Genomic DNA, 20,184 nt, shown 5'->3' with positions numbered 1-20,184 from the left:
CTGCCGGCAGCGCGCATGCGCACAGAGCGTCAGCCCGTGCGTGGGCACGTCGGTGCGTCGCGTCTCCACCCCCCGCCCCGGTAACCGGGGCAGTGGCGGCGGCGCCGCGGTGAGTGCGGGGAGCTGAGTGAGGGAACCGGGGCCGGGCCGGGGCCGGACAGGGGCCAGCCGGCCTCACCCGTGGCCCTGCTGGGCAGGAGCCGCCGGGGCCGCGGCCTGCAGAGGGGTGCGGGCGGCACGGGCCTGCCCCGCACAAAGGGCCCGCCCCGCGCCGCGGCCCCGCGGGCGGGAAGGGCCCCGCGCAGGGCCCGGGCTGCGGGGACAGGGCCCGGGGTGAGGGGACGGGGCCCGGGGCGAGGGGACGGGGCCCGGGGCGAGGGGACGGGGCCCGGGCTGCGGGGACGGGGCCCGGGGCGAGGGGCCAGGGCCCGGGCTGCGGGGCCAGGGCCCGGGGTGAGGGGACAGGGCCCGGACTGCGGGGACAGCGCCAGCCCGCGACTCCTTCCGCGGGGCGCGTCCCTCCGCCTTTCGCTGCCCGAACCGGGAGGGGCCGGGGCGCAGCGCGGGCGGGTCCCGGGCCGGGAAGGGGCCGTGCCAGTTATCCCGGGGCCGTCCCCGCCGATCCCGGGGCCGTCCCCGCCGATCCCGAGGCCGTGCCCGCCGGTCTGAGGCCGTGTCCGGTGATCCCGTGGCCGTGCCCGCCGATCCGAGGCCGTGCCCGTCTATCCCGGAGCCATCCCCGCCGATCCCGGAGCCATCCCCGCCCGTCCCGGGGCCCCGGCGTTTCCCCCCGCGGAACGGCGGCCGCAGGGCAGCGAAGCCTCGGGGGTTTGCCCCGGTGGGAACGGGCCGTGCTCACTCCCTGCCGGGCACACCGAGCGCGGCGTGCGGTTTTGCAGCTGTAGGGAGATAAAAAAGTGATGCTCCTTATTTTCTGCGGTGGTGGGAGGGGGAATAAAAGGTGTGTAAATACAGGGAGGAAGAATCCTTACAATGGGATCGTAACTTGGTGGCTTTAGCGTGAAAGGTTCCCCTGTCAGCAGCACAAGGGCAGCTCCTCCTCACCCCTGGTGTGAGTTTTGATCTCTCAGCTGCCACCAACCCACAGGTGTGAAGGCTGCAAGGTTGGACAACAGGACCCAGGGTCAGTCCCTGCCATGCAGAGCTGAACAGCAGAGTTTTCCCCAAAATCTGCTCCCCAGCCCCAGTCTGGACTTGGGGTTTATTGAGCTGGTGAATGTTCAGCACAGGGAGCAGCAACACTATTTACCTTTGGGTTATTGTGAAGTTGTTTCTCTTGTCATGAGTTCTGATCTCAGTGTGAGGGTTTGTTTGAGGAGACTCAGAGCCTTTGGACAGTTAATTGTAGTGCACTGGAGAGCAGTGGGTGTCTGACTCTTTACTGCCTTACTGGGATGATTTACTTGGCCATGCAGATAATTAAATGACTCAGAATGGAAACTAAATCTTAATGTATCAGTTCAGTCTTCAGCTTAGAAAATCAGAGTCTGGGCAAACGTTGTGTGGAGTATTTAAAATATGGTTTGAGAAATGCAGGTTGGAGAGCATATGTATCATATATTTAATATATATGGCTGAAGGTGCTTTCTTAGGAAGGAGTTGACTTTTTAGCAGGGATGTGTCAGGGATGGTCTCAGAATGGAGCTGTTTGCTTCTCTGGGCCCACTTTTCTGGAGGCTGCAGGAGTGTGGTGGCTACACTCAAGGACAGCAATGTGTGGACATGCAAAATACACACTGAGCTGTCTTTCTGTCCCTTGTTCCTCCTGATGTTCAAAGTTCTGGCCTTGGGGTTGTTTGTCTTGGATTGCAGAGATAGGACAGGTAACATCTTAAATATGCTTAAGTGAGCCTTGAGGGACATGAGGTTTTTTGGAAGACAAGCACTTAGAATCATAAAATGGATTGGGTTGGAAAAGACCTCTGAGATCAGCAAGTCCAACCCTTGATCCAGCCCCAGTGCCCTGGGCTGGTGATCACAGTAGGGTTGAATCAAGACATGGTGGATTCTCAGTGCCACATCCATAGAATCCTAGAATGGATTGGGTTGGAAAAGACCTCCCAGATCATCAAGTCCAACCCTTGGTCCAACTCCAGTCCCTTTACCAGATCATGGCACTCAGTGCCACGGCCAAGCTCAGCTGAAAAACCTCCAGGGATGGGGAATCCACCCCCTCTCTGGGCAGCCCATTCCAATCCCTGAGCACTCTCTCTGCAAAGAATTTCTTTCTCATCTCCAACTTCAATTTCCCCTGGCAGAGCTTGAGCCCATCGTGCCCCCTTGTCCTATTGCTGAGTGCCTGACTGTTCTGTTCACCTCTGGAATTGTGGATGTGTTCCCACTGACAAGGAAAGAACTGAGCCCAATCCTTTTTGGGAAGCAGATCAAACCTGTCACTCTCATTTCCATAGGTCTCTGTGCCTTAACTGTGATCCACCAACAAGAAAAATCGTGACAATTCTCTCTGAAAGGGCATTAATTTGCCATTTCTCATTTTAACAGCTACATTGGGGACATCATGAATTGGAACAAAGGTGGACCTGGTACTAAAAGAGGCTTTGGCTTTGGGGGGTTTGCCATCACCCCTGGGAAGAAGGAGGAGCCCAAGCTGTCCCAGCAGTCCCACAGTGCGTTCGGAACTGCCGGTTCCTCAGCAGCCTTTGCCAAGTCGGCGCCTCCTCAGCTGCCCTCCTTCTACAAGATCGGCTCCAAGAGGGCCAATTTTGATGAGGAGAATGCGTAAGTACAGTTGCTTCTTGTGTTTGTCAAGCTCTGCTTTGTAGTGTTTCCATGTTTCCAGGGACAGAGGGAGTTTTGACATGGATATATATATTTAAAGGACTGTGAGGTGCTGCAGCAGCCCATGGAAAGCTCTTCTCCTCCAGCCTTGCCCTGTCTGGGACACATCCCAGCTGAGCCTCACTCAGCTCAGGCTTATTCACCCTGTGGTGTGTTCAGAGCTGGAGCCAGACAGGATAAATTTGGGTGTTTTTTGCATAGGGAAACATTAAACCCCTCAGTTCTTTCCTAATCCTTCTATTTGCTGCATAAAGGTATAAATAAGGTGGGGAGAATTGGGATTGTTCAGCCTGGAGAAGAGAAGGTTTGGGGTGACCTAATTGTGACCTGAAGGGAGCCTAAAGAAAGATGGAGAGACACTGTTTATGAGGACCTGGAGTTACAGGACAAGGGGGAATGGTTTCAAACTGACAGAGAGGAGCTTTAAATGGGATATTAGGAAGAAATTCCTGGCTGGGAGCGTGGGCAGGCCCTGGCACAGGTGCCCAGAGAAGCTGTGGCTGCCCCATCCCTGGGAGTGTCCAAGGCTCGGCTGGACAGGGCTTGGAGCACCCTGGGCTGGTGGGAGATGTCCCTGCCCATGGCAGGGGTGGCCCTGGGTGGGCTTTGAGGTCCCTTCCCACTGAAACCATTCCATGAAATGTGTCATTTGGAAGGGAGGTCAGAAAAGCATCCCATGTCCAGAGTCACTCAGGAAGATCAGTTTCATGGTGTCTGTTTGTCCTGCTGCCACTTTGAGCTTATGACATGGATAATTGTAAATAAATTAACAAAGCTCAACTCCTTTCCCTCTGTCCATACTGACTTTTATTATCTCTATGGGAACCTTGACTCATTCCAAAGCCATCAAGCACAGTGCTGTGCTGTCAGCTCTATGCTGACTGGGCTGTTGTTCCTTTCTTCCCAGGTACTTTGAGGATGAGGAGGAGGATTCCAGCAATGTGGAACTGCCCTACATTCCTGCAGAGAATTCCCCCACTCGGCAGCAGTTCCATTCCAAGTCGGCCGACTCTGACAGCGACGATGACCCTCTGGAGGCTTTCATGGCTGAAGTGGAGGCAAGACCCAGCTCAGGACATGTTTATTCATTGCTCTGGCCACAGTCAGGAGCAGCAAATGCCACTCAGGGCTTTGGCAGCTCAGTCAAAATGTCATTTAATTTTAGTTTTTTATGAGATGCTGTGTTAGTTAGAGCTGGATTGGGTAGGGAGAGGGTGGATATGATTTATAATAACTTTTTAACTGCTTTGAGCATGTCAAAACAGCACAACACAGAGCTGTGCCTGTCTCTGAATACCAAACCAATGTTCTGTGCATTTTTCACTACCTGAATGTTAATTATTTGTATTTGTCATGAGCTGTTTCCTAGTTACAGTTCTGTTATTAGATGGATTCTAGCACAGTGTTTTCAGAAGGAATATGGGGAGTTTATTTTTTCAACAACATTGACACAAACTTAGAGTATATAAATTCAAAGGTATTAGTAGGAGAATTTATTTAGGATAATCAGAAATTATGGAACAAGAGGAGGTTTAGCCCAAAAAATGTCACCTCTGTGACATAATGGTCTAGTTATGTTGGAACATTTTTCCCTTCCATGTTTTATCATCTTGATCTTTTTAACATATGATAATTTTATGACCTGTTAGGATCAAGCTGCTCGAGACATGAAGAGACTCGAAGATAAAGACAAAGAAAAGAAGAATGTTAAGTAAGTTCTCCTTTATCATTCCCATCCCTGCCTGTCTTTGTGGTGCTGAGAGAATTCCAGTGCATTTTGTTGATGGTGATTGTTCTGTAGAAGACAATACAATACATACCTAATAAACAGCATTAACCAGGGCATGATATTCCCTGTGGGTAAAGATTTGTGCTGCAAAAGTGGGATAATAGGAGGGAAGAATCCATGGCAGCATCCTGTGGTGAACTGCAACAAGAGTTATCCAACACGAGAAGCCTTTCTAGGACACAGAAATTGGGGCAGCACATTGTACTCCTGCCACCTTCCAGATCAGCCTGGATAGTTTTGCTTCTTCTCACACCCTTGGAAAGATCAGGATGGCTGAGTTTAAAATTGCAGTTATGTGAGCAGAAGGAGTTGGTGCTGCTGTACCTGAGTCCTGGAGGCTCTTCCAAACTCAGACCAGGTTCTAAGACATTAAACCTGATGCATTAGCACCTGATCATTGGGATACTGAAATTGGAGTTTAAAAACAGTTTAAATTTTTGTAGCTGTTTTGACCAAGGGAAACAGTCCTGCTGTTGATTCCTGATAGAAATGTCAGTTACACTGATAGAACTCGCATTGCATGGGGTGGATCAGGTCACACATGGTCCTGAAACAGAGCACTGGATCCAAATCACCTCCTGGGGAAGTTCTAAACTGGATTTGCACTTCCTGGCTTATGTTCCTCTTCAGTTGTGGGACTTCTGTAGCAGCAAGAGCTTAGACCAGGGTGATCTTTGATGTGGCTTCTGCTGGGACGACGGAGTCCTGATCTTTCAGTCTCATTACTAGAAGTGAAGAGAAGTCTTTGCAGGGTCGCTGTTGTGGTTGGCACCAGCTGTGAGAACTCCATGGGTTGGGATTATAAATGTTACCAAGTTGTTAGTGTTGTGTCTTCCACAAGATCTGGAGCTCAGCACTGCTCAAATGAAACTATGGAGCTGAGTCTGTGGAACACTTGCAGGGAAGTTTTTTTCTCCGCTTGTTTTTCCAGGGGTATTCGAGATGACATTGAAGAGGAAGATGACCAAGTGAGTTCCTATGCAGTCTTTCTATCTTCTTTTTTTGTTGTTGTTGTTTTGTTTTCTTTTACCTTCCCTCTCCAAACACATAAGCACAAGGTACAAACAAACCTCCAGTATGAGGCCCAGTGTCCGGACAATGCAGCAGGAAGCTCTAGTGCTCACCCTGCTGCCTCCACCCTTCTGGGTGTTTCAAGAAGAATATTAGGAGATAATTCATTCCTTTGAGAAGATTTTCAGTCAGTTTGAACTTCAGCTTCCTGTGTAGTTTTTACAGTATTTGAGGGTCTCATCAGATTTGGAATTAGCACAATCACCTGCCATGGGACAGCAGGGAAAGGCTGTCAGACTGTGGAGGGGACTTGCAGTGAAGGGCAGTGTCTGTTAAGGGCAAGAATCAGGCTTTTTGCTCTTCATTTTCAGAGGAGCTCCAGCTCTGATTGAGGATTATCAGCATCACCACCAGAATTCCTAAAGAGGAAAGACTTCATTTCAAAATATGCCTTACTATTAATCAATGATTCTTGTGTTACTGGGATTACTGCAGAGCTTGGCAGGGTTGTCTGGCCCTGAGGCCTTTGCTTCCAGTTTGGTGAGTGTAGCTGTGCCAGGGTTTGAGCAGAGGTGACTAACCCTTGGAGACAGCTGTTGTTGCAGGGCATTGTGTGCACAGCTGAGTGACTGAGGGATAACAGGCCAGGAAAAGGGAAAAGCCAGATGAGTGTATAAACAGATTTGTAATTGAACCTTGCTTTAAAGATCTGACATTAAATATTTGCTTTGAGTCAGGTGAGACTGGTGTTTCCTGCGTGAGAAGGTCTTGGTGTGCCAGTGGGATTCTGAGAGACACAGAAATCTTTGTGAGCTGTGAGAGTGGCACGTGACAGCAGTGACAGGGGCTTCTCTTGGCCTAGTGTTGAAGGACTCTTCTGACTCTTCAGTTTCTTTCCCCTTTGTTGTTGACTCTCAATGAAAAATAGATCTATTTTCATTTCTTAGAGTCTAGTTAGGGGAAATGAAGAAACTATCTTTGGCATAGTGTGTTTAAAATTAAATAAACATCGTACTCTTGGCAGCCTTGTGTTCTCTGGTTAGAAACCTGCAGCATTTGTGCTTTGTTCATGTGAAAATAAGAACAGATCCTTGTTAAGCATAGCAAGACTTGGTAGAAAGACTTGTTAAGCAGTTTGTTTTCAGAAGCACTTTGTGGTTTAGCTGACAGTGGAGTTGTTTTCATTTATATTTACTGTCCTCATGGACATGTGTTGGTGCTTTATTAGAAGAATCAGTTCTAGTGAATGTGATTATTTTTCTCCTCAGTGGTGGGTGTGAAAGCAAACAGCCATTTAGCATTTGAACAACCACTTTGCATCCTGTTGTGTGTGATTGGGCTGCTCTGTTTTGCTGCAGGAGGCCTATTTTCGCTACATGGCTGAAAACCCCACTGCTGGTGTGGTCCAGGAGGAGGAGGAGGATAACCTGGAGTATGACAGTGATGGGAATCCGATTGCACCCTCCAAAAAAATCATTGACCCTCTTCCACCTATTGACCACTCAGAGGTAGGAAGGGATTTTATTCTGTTTTGTTCTGTTTGAGGCATTCCAGAAAGCTGAGAAGGTCCTGTAATGTTTCAATGCTTTGTTAGGTAAGTCATATTAAAGGTCCTTGAAATGGCTTCATATTAAAGGAATGTTCCTGCAGACAATTAGGGGCTTATGAAAAAAGGAATCTTGGGCTAACTGAGCAATTAATTACCTTGCAGATTGAATACCCACCCTTTGAGAAAAACTTCTATGATGAGCACGAGGAGATCACCAGCCTGACCCCACAGCAGGTGGTGGAGCTGCGGCACAAGCTGAACCTCAGGGTGAGCTCTCACAGGACTCTCCTCCCTCCAGCTGTTCCCTCCCATTCCTTTGGGATAGTTTTAGTTTTAATGGAGATTTTCACAGGGAACTCCAGCTCTGGAATCCAAGCCCCTCAGATAGAATCACATAATCCCAGACTATTCTGAGTTAGAAGGGACCTACAAGGATCATCAAGTCCAACTCTTGAGTCAGTGGCCCACACAGGGGATTGAACCCCTGACCTTGGTGTTATTACAGCCAAGTTTTAACCAACTGAGCTGATCTCAGGCTTGATACCTCCAGGGACTTTGGTTTCTTGAAAGTCTCCTCTGGGTTTGGGGCAGTGGGGATGGCCAGGTGCATGGCTGCACTTGGAATAAAGAATTCCAGAGCTAGGAATTAAAACTGGAAATGTCACAAATGGCAAAAGAACTAATTTTTGCATGTGGGGTGACTTTCTGTGAAGGGAATTATTTAGGGCAGTAGACCAATTATACAGGGGGGTAATTGCTCATGTTGATTGACAGTTAATCTAAACTTTCATACCTGAAATTCCTATTTACACAACTCCTGTGGAATTTGCATTTGTCCATAAAATAAAAACCATTTTCAGAGGCAGAGACACCCTTTTTTATTTTTCATACAGATTTCTCTTTGTTTTCCTCTTACTGTTGGTGAACAACACTCTGTTTCTGTTTCCAAGGTCTCTGGTGCTGCTCCTCCAAGGCCTGGCAGTAGTTTTGCTCATTTTGGGTTTGATGAGCAACTTATGCATCAAATCAGGAAATCAGAGTATACCCAGCCCACTCCAATCCAGTGTCAGGTGAGTGTTGCTGCTGTTCTTACATCTAAAGAAGACAAAAAACACATGCAAAGCTCTCTTGTCCATATAAGGATGTAAGAGTTAAAATTCCAGTTGCTTACAGAGAGTTGTCACAGAGAATTTGTGTTTTGCTTGGAAAAGGGCTTTGATTTTTTTAATAGAGGTTTACCCACTTTTGTTCTTGTTAAATAACCACTGTAAATACATCCATATTCTTTTCTTCATTTGTCTCTTGGTGAAGACTGAAGAACATTCAAGTGACATCTCTTGCTTATAGAAATGTATCAAAGGTCTGGGGGGATTGTGTTTTGGTTTATTGTTTTAGGAATTGTATTATAAATAGCCATGGCAGTAGCTGAATAAGGAGCCCAACATTGACAAGTTTATTCCTTGAAAAGCCTTTCAAACAAAAGGGCTTCTACTGCATGTGTGGATTGGTTGCCATAAGTAATTAAGGTTATCAATAATGTGATTATAACCACACTGCTGATGCTTTTCTCGAAGTAGAAAAAGGGATGCAATGCTGTGTCCAAGTGTTGGGACCTAAATCAACACTATTTGTGAAAACCTGAGGTTAGGAGGTCCTTGGGACCTTCACCCTTGGGGGTGAACTGAGGCCTCCAGCACTCAGAGTGGCTGCAGAAAGAACAGGCTCAGAGAATTTTTATTGTTCTCAGAACTGCACCAGGTGCATTTGTGTACCTGACATGGTATCCTTGGAGTGCTGCACTGTGCCCAAACACTGAGTCCTACCTGGTAGTGACTCCCAGCCCTTAAAACAAACCAATTCAGTTCTGAATTTGGCAATAAAACATCGACGTACTGTTGTTGTGAGCCCTCTGAAATGAGCTTTCCTCTTGTTTCTGAGTTTTCCTGTAAAGCCAAGCACCAGGATATGCTCAGGTAGGCATAACACGGGTTTAGAATCTCCTCCTTTTTAGGGTGTTCCAGTTGCACTGAGTGGCAGAGATATGATTGGGATAGCCAAGACTGGAAGTGGGAAAACAGCAGCCTTCATCTGGCCAATGCTGATCCACATCATGGACCAGAAGGAGCTGGAGCCAGGGGATGGTCCCATTGCTGTGATTGTCTGTCCCACCAGGGAGCTGTGCCAGCAGGTAGGTGTGTGGCATCCCTGTGTGTGCCACCAGAGTTCTTGGAGAAGGCAACGAAAACCTGGGAAAAAACCATCAGAGAACTACACTGAGCATAAGGAGCGTGGCTGCAGCTCACAGCTCTTTGCTGCACCTTTTTCTTGAAGGATCAGGGCAAAACTGAAATTGTTGCACAGCACTCCCTTATTATTATTTTTTACTATAAGAATGCTGTGGATGCATTGCCACAAATTACATGTGCAAAAATGTAGAGCCTGCAGGTTAAATTACCCTTGGATGCCCAAAGAGGTTTCTGCAATTATTAGAAATTATCCCCATGCATTCAAGTATTCAGCCCTGAGGATTTCAGAATGATTTCATGAAGTTACTGGCTGAGAAGTGGATTTGGGGAGCTGGGCTGTGTTCCCAAGGCAGTTGTGTTTCCCCAGAGCTGTCTGACAGTGCTGTGTTTGTTCCCCACCCCAGATCCACTCGGAGTGCAAGCGCTTTGGGAAGGCCTATAACCTGCGCTCCGTGGCTGTGTATGGAGGGGGCAGCATGTGGGAACAGGCCAAGGCCCTGCAGGAGGGGGCAGAGATCGTGGTCTGCACACCAGTAAGTGCCTCTATGCACACAGCAAAGCTTTTGGTTGCCTGCCTGAAGCTGAGAGACGTTTTTAATACCATTGTGACATCATTGATTCCCTGATTGCTGAGAGCTGAGTTTTTAACAGGTGTTGAGAGCAAACATGGTGGGTTTAATCTTCTCCCAAGAGAAGCTGGAAGAGGTTGCAGAGGAGCAAGCAGGGTCTGCTTTTGTCAGCTGTGCACAATATCAGCTTCTGGTTGCTGAGCCTTGAATTCCCGAGGAGGGTTCCCAAAATGTCATGGAGTGTCACCCTCTGAATGTGTGTGGAGCCCATGGCAGTGACACTGGGGGGCTGGTGCTGAACCAGGGACTTAAACAAGCACCATTGTCAAGTGGTTTTTGATATTACAACAACTAGTTATGAACTTGGGCAAGACTGAGCAGCTGATGGTTGGAGGAAGTTTTATTGTGGCTGTTTATTTGGTACCAGGCAAGAAAACAAAGTATGAGGAACTCCTTTGCCAAAAATTGTGGGATTGAGTAGACAGTTCACATTTTAAATTTAATAAAGAATGGAAAATTGCAGGGTCTTAGCACTGTTGAGCTTGAAAAAGGACAGTTATAAACTCAGCATAATTGGTAAGTTGGGTATTGGCAGTTCTAGACTGAAGTCTTGAGGTGTTTTCTGTTTTAAGCCTCTGATAAGTGGGGATAAAAGCAATGAAGTGCTTGAGGGTTGTATATATCAACATTTTAAAAATATGCTTTAAAAACATGAGGTTTTTTCTTAATAGGGTCGTTTGATTGATCATGTGAAGAAGAAAGCCACAAACCTTCAGAGAGTCACTTACCTTGTGTTTGATGAGGCTGACAGGATGTTTGATATGGGGTTTGGTACGTACTGAACAGAGGGCACTGCTCTGGAAAGCACAGCTTAGTGGGGCTGGAGAATGAATCCTGAGTGAGAGGCACTCATCATTCTGTGCTTACCTGTTAAATAAAGCAAGGAGGTTGCATTTTCTACTAAACAATGAGCAGCAGTGTTGATTAGAGCTTTGTTTCTTCTCCTTTCCAGAATATCAGGTCAGATCAATTGCCAGCCACGTTCGTCCTGACAGACAGAGTGAGTAAACATGTCTCAAAGAGAACTCCTGAGGGTTAGAGGAGGCTCTGTGGTGGGGTGCCAGTTGAGAGGCTGCAGCACAGCTTGCATTTCCAGGTCTGGGCACAGCCACACAAGGACATTTTTGCCAGAGTCCCCGGTGTGATTCCCAGTGTGGGCTGTGGGGAGGGAGCAGTCGTGACTCGTGGGCGTTTGGCTGCTCCTCTGGCTGTAATCCCTGCACTGACTGCACCCAGAGGAGAGAGGATGAGCTGAATTCGTGTTCATGTGCCTTGAAATTCAGTGTTCTGAGCTGCCATGAGAGGATTTCACAGCAGTGCCACATTTATCAACATTTCAGGTGCCAGGGAATGTTTCCACTCCAAGGCATTCTAATAGTGATGGATAATTCCCATTAGGACCTGCAGCACAGACCTCCAGGTCCCTCAGGGATCCAGGCCCTTAGGCACAACATCTGTGCTGTGTTTTCACAGTTCTGAAAGCAAAGTTTCTATCTCAAGGAGCTCAAAGCCTGTTTTTCCCTCAGCCCTCTTGTTCAGTGCCACGTTCCGGAAGAAGATCGAGAAGTTGGCGCGGGACATTCTGATCGACCCAATCCGGGTCGTGCAGGGAGACATTGGAGAGGTAATTCCTTGGCAATCACAGCATGGGTTGGTGCATTTATGAAATTTATGTTAAGCTGCAATAGTCATCTTTAAGAGGAAATACTTTATGCTTAAAAAAAATAGCAAAGTTTTTTTTTTTTTTTAGTTTTATTTTATTGACCTTTCTCCCAACAAATATTCTTGTAGTGGTGGAAGTTTTCATCAAGGAGTGAAACAACATTAATTCAGTGATTTATTTTTTTTTTTTTTGTATTAGGATGAATCAATAGGTATATCCTTTTATTTTGTCTCAGAAGTATAAATAAAGCCACTGGAGCTTTATTTTATTTATTTATTTTGAAGTGAGTGGTTTGAAATTTTAAGTTGTAATGTCTTTCAGCTGGTTTGTGTGGGAATGTTGGTGCTGGCCTTGCTTGACAGTAGCAGCTGAACTATCAGCAGGCTGGGGATTTGGTGGGAAGCTGATGAAGTGGGCAGATGGAAACTTGCTCTGGAGAAAGTTTCTTTATTATATCTGAAAACTGTTGAGAATTCTCACAAGGTGCCTTCAGAACATTTGTCTTTTAGCCCATTCTCTGTATTTTTTTTCCATCAGGAGTATGAGATGTCCCTTTATAACAAAACAATACTGGCTGTCTGAAACTCCTTCTTTCTGTGAAATTTTCTTAAATTTTGCTTAAGGAAAGAAACATCTTTCCCAGCTCAATCACAAGGCTTCTATTCCTTGATCTAAATTATTACAGTATTATGGGAGCACCATCCTTGAATTAAATTATATTGAAACATGTAAAAATTAAATCTCTCAGTGCAGCTTCCAGGTGGTGCTTTGAGCTGCACTGCACCTTCATCCCTGGTGGCTCAGGGTGTGCAGAGAGCTTGTAGCTCCCTTCTTGCTGACCTGGGGACATTCCTCCCCTCAGGCAAATGAGGATGTCACTCAGATTGTGGAGATCTTCCCCTCTGGCCCCAGCAAGTGGAACTGGCTGACCCGGCGCCTCGTGGAGTTCACGTCCTCGGGCAGTGTCCTCCTCTTCGTCACCAAGAAGGCCAATGCAGAGGAACTGGCCAATAACCTCAAGCAGGAGGATCACAACCTGGGCCTGCTTCATGGGGACATGGACCAGAGTGAGAGGAACAAGGTCATTTCAGAGTTTAAGAAAAAGGGGATCCCCATTCTGGTGGCTACTGATGTGGCAGGTACGTGGTGTTCCCAAAACCAGCTGGGATGAGCTGTGGGGATCAACAGAGAGGCAAACAGCTTTCAGTGGGAGGTGGGAAGTCAAGTGGGAGCTTTGCTTCTACACCTGCAGGGCTCTGAGTCCCAGAACCATAAAATATCCTCATCTGGGAGTGGCCCACAGGGATCATGGAGTCCAACTCCACGTCCTGCACAGACACCCCCAGGAGTCACACCATGTGCCTGTGAAGTACACAACATTAGCAAGGGGTTTTTTAGTCTCCTAATGATGCCTAAATTAGTCTGATGTATTTTTTAATATGCAGAAGGAAAATAAGCTGCGTCTGAAGTAGTTGCTGTTCATTTATGAGCTGACATAAAACGTGTTTAAATGGAGAGGAGATGGACACACTTGAAACCTGCACTAGAGTAGCTTTTGTACCCCAGTGTTTTGCTGAACAAAGAGTGAATTTTGGTGTCCTTTAATAAAGCCCTCTGTCTTCCTTGGAAAAACAACCATAGTAAGAGATCCCTTCCATTTCTAGCCCTGTGATTTTGGGAATTGGTGTAATTTATATGGAAGTTAGAGAGGGTATTGCTACACTTCTGAGTTTTAGAATCATAGAATGATTTGGGTTGGAAGGGACCTTAAAGCTCTTCCAGTGGCACCCCCTGCCATGGGCAGGGACACCTCCCACCAGGCCAGGTTGCTCCAAGCTCTGTCCAACCTGGCCCTGAAGCCCAGGAAAGGTGTGTTAACCAAGGTGGGTTCCTGTGGAAACTCCCTGTGTGTGCTGGAGCAGGAGAGGCCAGGCTGGTTAGAATGAGATTGCTGTGAGTTAATTGGGGTAACCACACCTCCTGTTACACTGCCCTTTATCCCAGCCCGAGGGTTGGACATCCCTTCCATCAAGACCGTCATCAACTACGACGTGGCGCGGGACATCGACACGCACACGCACCGGATCGGCCGCACCGGCCGCGCCGGCGAGAAGGGCGTGGCCTACACCCTGCTGACCCCCATGGACAGCAACTTCGCTGGGGACCTCGTCAGGAACCTGGAAGGTGCCAACCAACATGTTTCCAAAGAGCTCTTGGACCTGGCAATGCAGGTATGGATGAGTTGGAGAAGGTTCACTCCACAATCGGCACCGAAGGGGGACTTGTTTCCAAAAGTGTCCTTTTGCTGGTCTGTCCTGTTTTAAATTTGGCTTCCTGGTGTTTTCAATGGCCTTTGGAAGAATCTGTGGGTATTTTGGAACACAGTAGGTGATCTATTTTGGGGCCAGGCACTGCCTAGGAAATGAGGAGCTGTAATCTGGCTGATGGCAGTGTCTTGTTACAATCAGATTGTCGATGCACATTTATGGCAGGCACCTGGGAGGTGCAGCTTAATTGAAAGCTAAGCTGGAGAACAATTACAGGGACATTTCTTCTTGTTGCTTGATCATTCCACGTGCTTGGCAGTGCTCTCTGGCAGCTTTGCTGTACATTGGGATGACAGGGAGCTGCAGCAGTTGTGCTTGTGCCACTGAACTCATCAGCTCTTTAGTTCCTTGTCTGCTGCTGCCTGTGTAGCTGCAAGAGAGCAAAGGCTTTTTGGTAATTCCCAAATTCAGAGATGGATTAGCATGCTGGTGGCTTCATTGCCAAGCAGCTTGGACAGCAACTGCCAGAATTAAATACTTTTTCTGAGTTACAGAGGCAGCAGAAAGGACAGAATTTGTCAGGCAGAGCTCCTCAGGCTGCCTTGGAAGGGAGAGAGTCATAGCTGAGGCTTGGCCAAGTGGATTTGGAGACTGTAGGACATAAAAAAAGGTGCTTTCAACCTTTATTTAAACTCCTGGAAACAGGAGGTCTGGTTGGGCTGTCCTTTTCTGGCCACTGCTTGGTGTAGGAGGATTTGCTGACAGAGCCTTGTTTCTCCTTAGCTGAGCAGTGGGATAGCTCAGTGAAACCCCAGTGTGAGCGAGAGCAGAGCTCCCAAGTGATGGCACTGAAAATTATATTTATTTCTGGGTTTATTAGAGTGCAAATCCCCCAAGCTTTAACATGGATGAAAGCTGAGAGCATAAAATTAGTTTTCATAGAAAGCCTGTGTAGCAAAAGGCTTCAGACCCACATGGCAGAACTGTCTGCAGTGGCTTTGTCATTGAATGGAAAACAGTATTTATATTTTTTACTTTGAAATGCTGAAAATCCTTCTTTTCTGAGCCTCCTTAGGTGCATTTATGAAGCTTCTTATTGCCTGTGTTGAGGAGCATTTGTCCTTGTGTTGCAGAATCCGTGGTTCAGGAAATCCCGTTTCAAAGGAGGGAAAGGCAAGAAGCTGAACATCGGTGGTGGTGGTTTGGGATACCGAGAGCGCCCCGGGCTGGGCTCAGAAAACTCTGTAAGTAGACATGCTGAAGAGCTTGTTTACACATTCCTGGAACTTTTACACTTAGTATTGATTCCTCTTTAATTTAAAAAAAAAATCCTAGTGCTGGATTGCAGCCTCTGCTTTCAAGGTGTTCATAGCTCAGCATCTTTTGGAGTTGGTATCAAATACCTCAAATTAAATTCTTCTGTGCTGTTCTCCTCTTGTCAAGAGCTGCCCTCCGTAGGGCCAGAGTGATCCAAAAAGGTATGAAGGTTCTTCCCAAAATACTGTCACTGCAAATTAAGTGCTAATAAATGACTTGAAAAGCCATTTCCAGGCTGATTCTTGGCAGAAAAAAGTCTTGCAGCAGTTGGGGACACTTGTTAAGGCACATCCCTGCCAGGAAACGAGCTCATTGCTGGTGTGTACAGGGACAGAGCTCAACTGGGGACATGTTGAAAACACATCATACAATACCTGAATGGCTTGGGTGGGAAGGGACCTTAAAGATCATCCAGTCCCACCCCCTGCCAGAGGCAGGGACACCTCCCACCAGCCCAGGTTGCTCCAAGCCTGGCCTTGAACACTTCCATGTTCAGCATCTTTCCAAAAGCCACAGCTGGAGCATGACCTGTGTGAAAACCTCCATTTGATTCCATTTTGCTTCTAATTGCACTGTAAGAGCTGGAAAATGCAGTTATACAGTTACCAGTGAGTCACTAAGACTTAATGCTTCTTTCCTCTGTCATCCTGGAGGCCATGGAGCAAACTGCCCTGCTGCCCAGGGCTCCCTGAACTCTGTCATCCTTAGTGGATGTATTTCCTGAGGGCAGGCTCAAGGTACATTGGAGAGTGGTTGAACTGAGAGTGTCTGTGTAGCCTGAAACTCTGCATTGCCCTTTGTTTTTGCACAGGACCGTGGAAACAACAACAGTGTGATGAGTAACTACGAGGCCTACAAACCATCCACAGGGGCCATGGGGGACAGGCTGACAGCCATGAAAGCAGCTTTCCAGGTTGGTTCCATCACTTGCACTCATTTTCTCCCCTAAAAATGCAGGTGCCCTGTTGATTTCAGGGAAGTTGGATTTGGTGGTTGTGGCAGTGGCACTTGGAGCACACACTCACCTCTGCAGTCTGAACTGGTGGAATTCAAGTGCAGGCTGGACTGAACATATCTGCACAAAATTACCAAATTTACTTTGTTTTCTGCTGCCTCTTTGCTCTTTTTCCCTTCTGGATTCTGCTCCTTGGCTTGATCCTGTGGAGGCTGCTCAGCAATAGTGTAATTGCCATCAAAAGAAAGGGGGAGCAGAGAAACTCTTCAGTGTAAAAATTAACCCCACCATACAGGAGCTCCCTTGTTCTGTGGCCTGGTAGCAGCTGCCTGTTACTACTTCTGTGTTCACAAGCACAGCAGGAATGTGATCACTCCAAGATTTTTCCAGGCACTCTGTTTCCTGGGGGATGCCACAATCCCAGACAGGCTGGTGAGCGCATGACGGCTCCGTGTGCCGTGAGGCAGCGCCGAGGCCAACCTGCTGTCTCTTCTCTCCCTGCAGTCCCAGTACAAGAGCCACTTTGTTGCTGCAAGTTTGAATAACCAAAAGACTGGGAGCTCTGCCGCCGGTGCCAGCGGCTGGACCAGCGCCGGGAGCCTCAACTCCGTCCCAACGGGCTCGGCACAGCAAAGCAGCGCCGACGGCCCCGCCGCGGCACCGAAGGGCGTGCCAGGCTTTGCCAGCACAGGCAACCTGAGCAGCGTCCCCCCCACCTTCCCCAGCGCCACAGCACAGGGGTTCAACAGCACAAGTGCCAGCGCCAACAACCGAGGGGACGGCGGTGGGGGCCTTGTCAGGGAGCGGTACAGCGACAGCCGGAACAGCCGCCACGGCGACGCCCTGCGGCGCGGGGAGGGCGGGGGCCGCATGGAGGGCGGTCGGATGGAGGGCGGTCGGATGGAGGGCGGTCGGATGGAGGGCGGTCGGATGGAGGGCGGTCGGATGGAGGGCGGTCGGATGGAGGGCGGTCGGATGGAGGGCGGTCGGATGGAGGGCGGTCGGATGGAGGGCGGTCGGATGGAGGGCGGTCGGATGGAGGGCGGTCGGATAGATGGCGGTGGCCGGATGGAGAGCGGTGGTCGCATGGAGAGCGGTGGTCGCATGGATGGTGGTTTCCGTATGGATAGTAGCCGGATGGAGGGCGGTGGCCGGATGGATGGTGGCCGGATGGATGGTGGCCGGATGGATGGTGGCCGGATGGAGGGTGGTGGTCGGATGGATGGTGGTCGGATGGATGGTGGTCGGATGGATGGTGGCCGGATGGAGGGTGGTTTCCGGATGGATGGTGGTGGCCGTATGGATGGTGGTGGCCGTATGGATGGTGGTGGCCGTATGGAGGGTGGCCGGATGGAGGGAGGTCGTATGGAGGGTGGTTTCCGTATGGATGGTGGTGGCCGTATGGATGGTGGTGGCCGTATGGATGGTGGTGGCCGTATGGATGGTGGTGGCCGTATGGATGGTGGTGGCCGTATGGAGGGTGGTTTCCGGATGGAGAGTGGGGGCCGGATGGAGGGTGGGGGCCGGATGGAGGTCGGTCGGATGGATGGTGGCCGGATGGAGGGAGGTCGTATGGATAGTGGCCGTATGGATGGTGGTGGCCGTATGGAGGGTGGCCGTATGGAGGGTGGCCGTATGGAGGGTGGCCGTATGGAGGGTGGCGGCCGTATGGAGGGTGGCCGTATGGATGGTGGTGGCCGTATGGATGGTGGTGGCCGTATGGATGGTGGTGGCCGTATGGAGAGTGGTGGTCGTATGGAGGGTGGTTTCCGGATGGATGGTGGTGGCCGGATGGACGGAGGTCGTATGGATGGTTTCCGTATGGAGGGTGGTTTCCGTATGGATGGTGGTGGCCGCTACAACGATGTCCAGCGCCATGGCGAAGGCAGCGGCCGCCACAGTGACGCTCCCCGGCACGGCGACAGCCGGCACAGTGACATCCATCGCCACGGCGAGGGCCGGCACTTCACCGACTTCCCGGGCAGCCGCAACAGCGGCGACGGCAGGAACAGCATGGAGAGCAGGAACGGCGAGAACAGGAGGGATGGCACCGGCCGGGACAACAAGACAGATGGATTCGCTGTGCCAGAGCCCCCCAAACGCAAGAAGAGCCGGTGGGACAGTTAAAAGCTGGCGTGTCATGGCCTGGAATCTCGGCAGGTCGCGGTGTCTGTTTCCAGAGGATTTGTTGGGTGTTTGGGAACTGGTTGTTGAGCAGCTGGGGAGGAGGAGGAGCCCACAGAGCCCCCATGGTGGCACAGCCGGTGCACCTGTGGCAGACTCGGCACTGACGTGCACACACAGCGAGAAATCATTTGGGTGAAGCTCTCTGGGTCCTGCTTTGAAACAGTCAGTGCTCAAGTGACCACTGGATTTAAACAGGTCTTGACTAAAAGCTGTTTCACATCCTTGGAATGTGGAGGAACTGTTGTCCACAGAAGTATAAATCAGTCTTTTAACCAGCGTTCACATCTGCAAACCAGTCCAGCCCACCTAGAGATGCTCAGGACCTGCCTGTTAGACATTAATCCCTCAGCAGTTTGGTCAGTATGGTGAGTTCTTCCCCCATCTCCTTTTCACATATTCTCTGATCCCCAAATAATTTGGCCTCCAGGTTGCCCTTTTCCTCTCTCCCCATCAACTGAGAATGTATCAATATACATTGCTGAAGGTGGGATGGAGCAAGCTGATTTTTCTTTCCTTTTGTTTTATTTTTTGTGACGCTGTTCATGGGATCCTCCTGCAGCCCAGCAAACCACAAATTCACATGTAGTGTAGGTTGGACTCCCTGGCTTGTTTGTGGTCAGTACATCAATCCCAATCCCATTGCCCAGTTGTTTTTTTTCCTTTCAAGGAACCTTTTCTTTCCTGATGCCCTTCATTCTGGTGGAAGCCTGCATAGGAAACCTGTCTCTCTGCTGTGCCTATGCACCCTCTGTTCTGAGAGGGTCGAGTGCTTTCTTCAAATTAAAAGCAAAAAAAGGGAAAACAATGCAGATGCAGCACAACAATCAGAGGCTGGAGCCCCCCAGGAAGTGATGCTGAAGGCAGAGGCTTCACTCAGAAATTCAGGGATCTGCTGCTCAGAAACCTTTAGGGAGAACCCACAAAACAGTGAATGAGAAGAAACAGCTCAAATCTGGCCCCATATTGAACACATGTAGGAAATCTGTAAAATCTTGCTTGCCCATTTTTAACTCTGTGTGTATTATCTATTTTTTAACTTGATTTTTTTTGCCACGAGGTAGGGAAGAACTTTTCTGTTGGAACATGTCTGCACCCACTGCTGGCTCGTTTCCACTGAAAGAAGTATCAGAAGCTGTCAGGGTTTTGTGACATTGTGATGTTTTCTTTATCAGCTGTGCATTTACTTTCTGCTTGCTCTAGTAAATGTTTTATTACTGGGACAAAGACATCCAGCATGTGCTTTTTATTCTCCACCTCCTTTGGCTGCTCTGGAATGTGGATGGAGAACTGACTGCCTGGAGATTTCACTCTGTGTGTCTCTTCCACCAGAAGTTGTGGGTTGTAGTTGATAAAAGACTTCCTGTGGGTTTTCTCAGTATTTTTCACCCCAAACTGTTTCGCAAACCCTGTTTTAGCTTCAAAGCCTCCTGGGGAATAGATTTTTCTTCACTTCATAGGAGGAAAGGACATGAGTCAGCCCAGCATCTCATGGGGTTATTGGCACACCTGGAAAGAGAGCTCAGCAACAGCCTCATGTGTGAAATGGCTTCAGTTGAGGCACCAATGTGATTATTTGGGCCCCCTCACTGACAGCTCTGATCTGTTTTTTATAACAGCTTCCAGAATTCCCTTATGCTCATCCTTGTTGCACAGGTGTGAGCTCTGCACATTTGGAGTGAATTCAAGTGTGTTCCAGGGCAGGGGTTTGCAGGCTGTTGGGTTCCCCTCCTCGCCCTGAAGGTTTAAATTAA

General features: G+C 48.9%; 1 protein-coding gene across 2 annotated transcripts; it reads left to right on the top strand.

The window, feature by feature from the left end:
- DDX42 (DEAD-box helicase 42) lies at positions 1-19,661 on the top strand. 2 transcript variants are annotated; one of them, XM_071577671.1, is made up of 18 exons: positions 1-109; positions 2,524-2,760; positions 3,728-3,878; positions 4,470-4,531; positions 5,541-5,577; positions 6,979-7,128; positions 7,332-7,436; positions 8,120-8,239; positions 9,181-9,357; positions 9,820-9,948; positions 10,716-10,815; positions 10,997-11,044; positions 11,571-11,668; positions 12,570-12,846; positions 13,712-13,938; positions 15,108-15,218; positions 16,103-16,204; positions 16,751-19,661. In XM_071577671.1, exons 2-18 carry the CDS (start codon positions 2,540-2,542, stop codon positions 18,371-18,373), a joined length of 3,738 nt encoding a protein of 1,245 aa, XP_071433772.1. In that variant the 5' UTR covers positions 1-109; positions 2,524-2,539; the 3' UTR covers positions 18,374-19,661. The 2 variants fall into 2 exon arrangements, with proteins under 2 accessions (XP_071433772.1, XP_071433774.1); XM_071577673.1 differs by lacking the exons at positions 1-109; positions 2,524-2,760; positions 3,728-3,878; positions 5,541-5,577 and having other exon boundaries at positions 4,468-4,531.
- The last annotated feature ends 523 nt before the right edge of the window (positions 19,662-20,184 follow it).

This window comes from Pithys albifrons, chromosome 25 (assembly GCF_047495875.1).
Source record: "Pithys albifrons albifrons isolate INPA30051 chromosome 25, PitAlb_v1, whole genome shotgun sequence".
Lineage (NCBI taxonomy): Eukaryota > Metazoa > Chordata > Aves > Passeriformes > Thamnophilidae > Pithys > Pithys albifrons.
The sequence above is the reverse complement of the archived record's forward strand: the minus strand, read 5'-3'. Positions and strand labels throughout refer to the sequence as shown.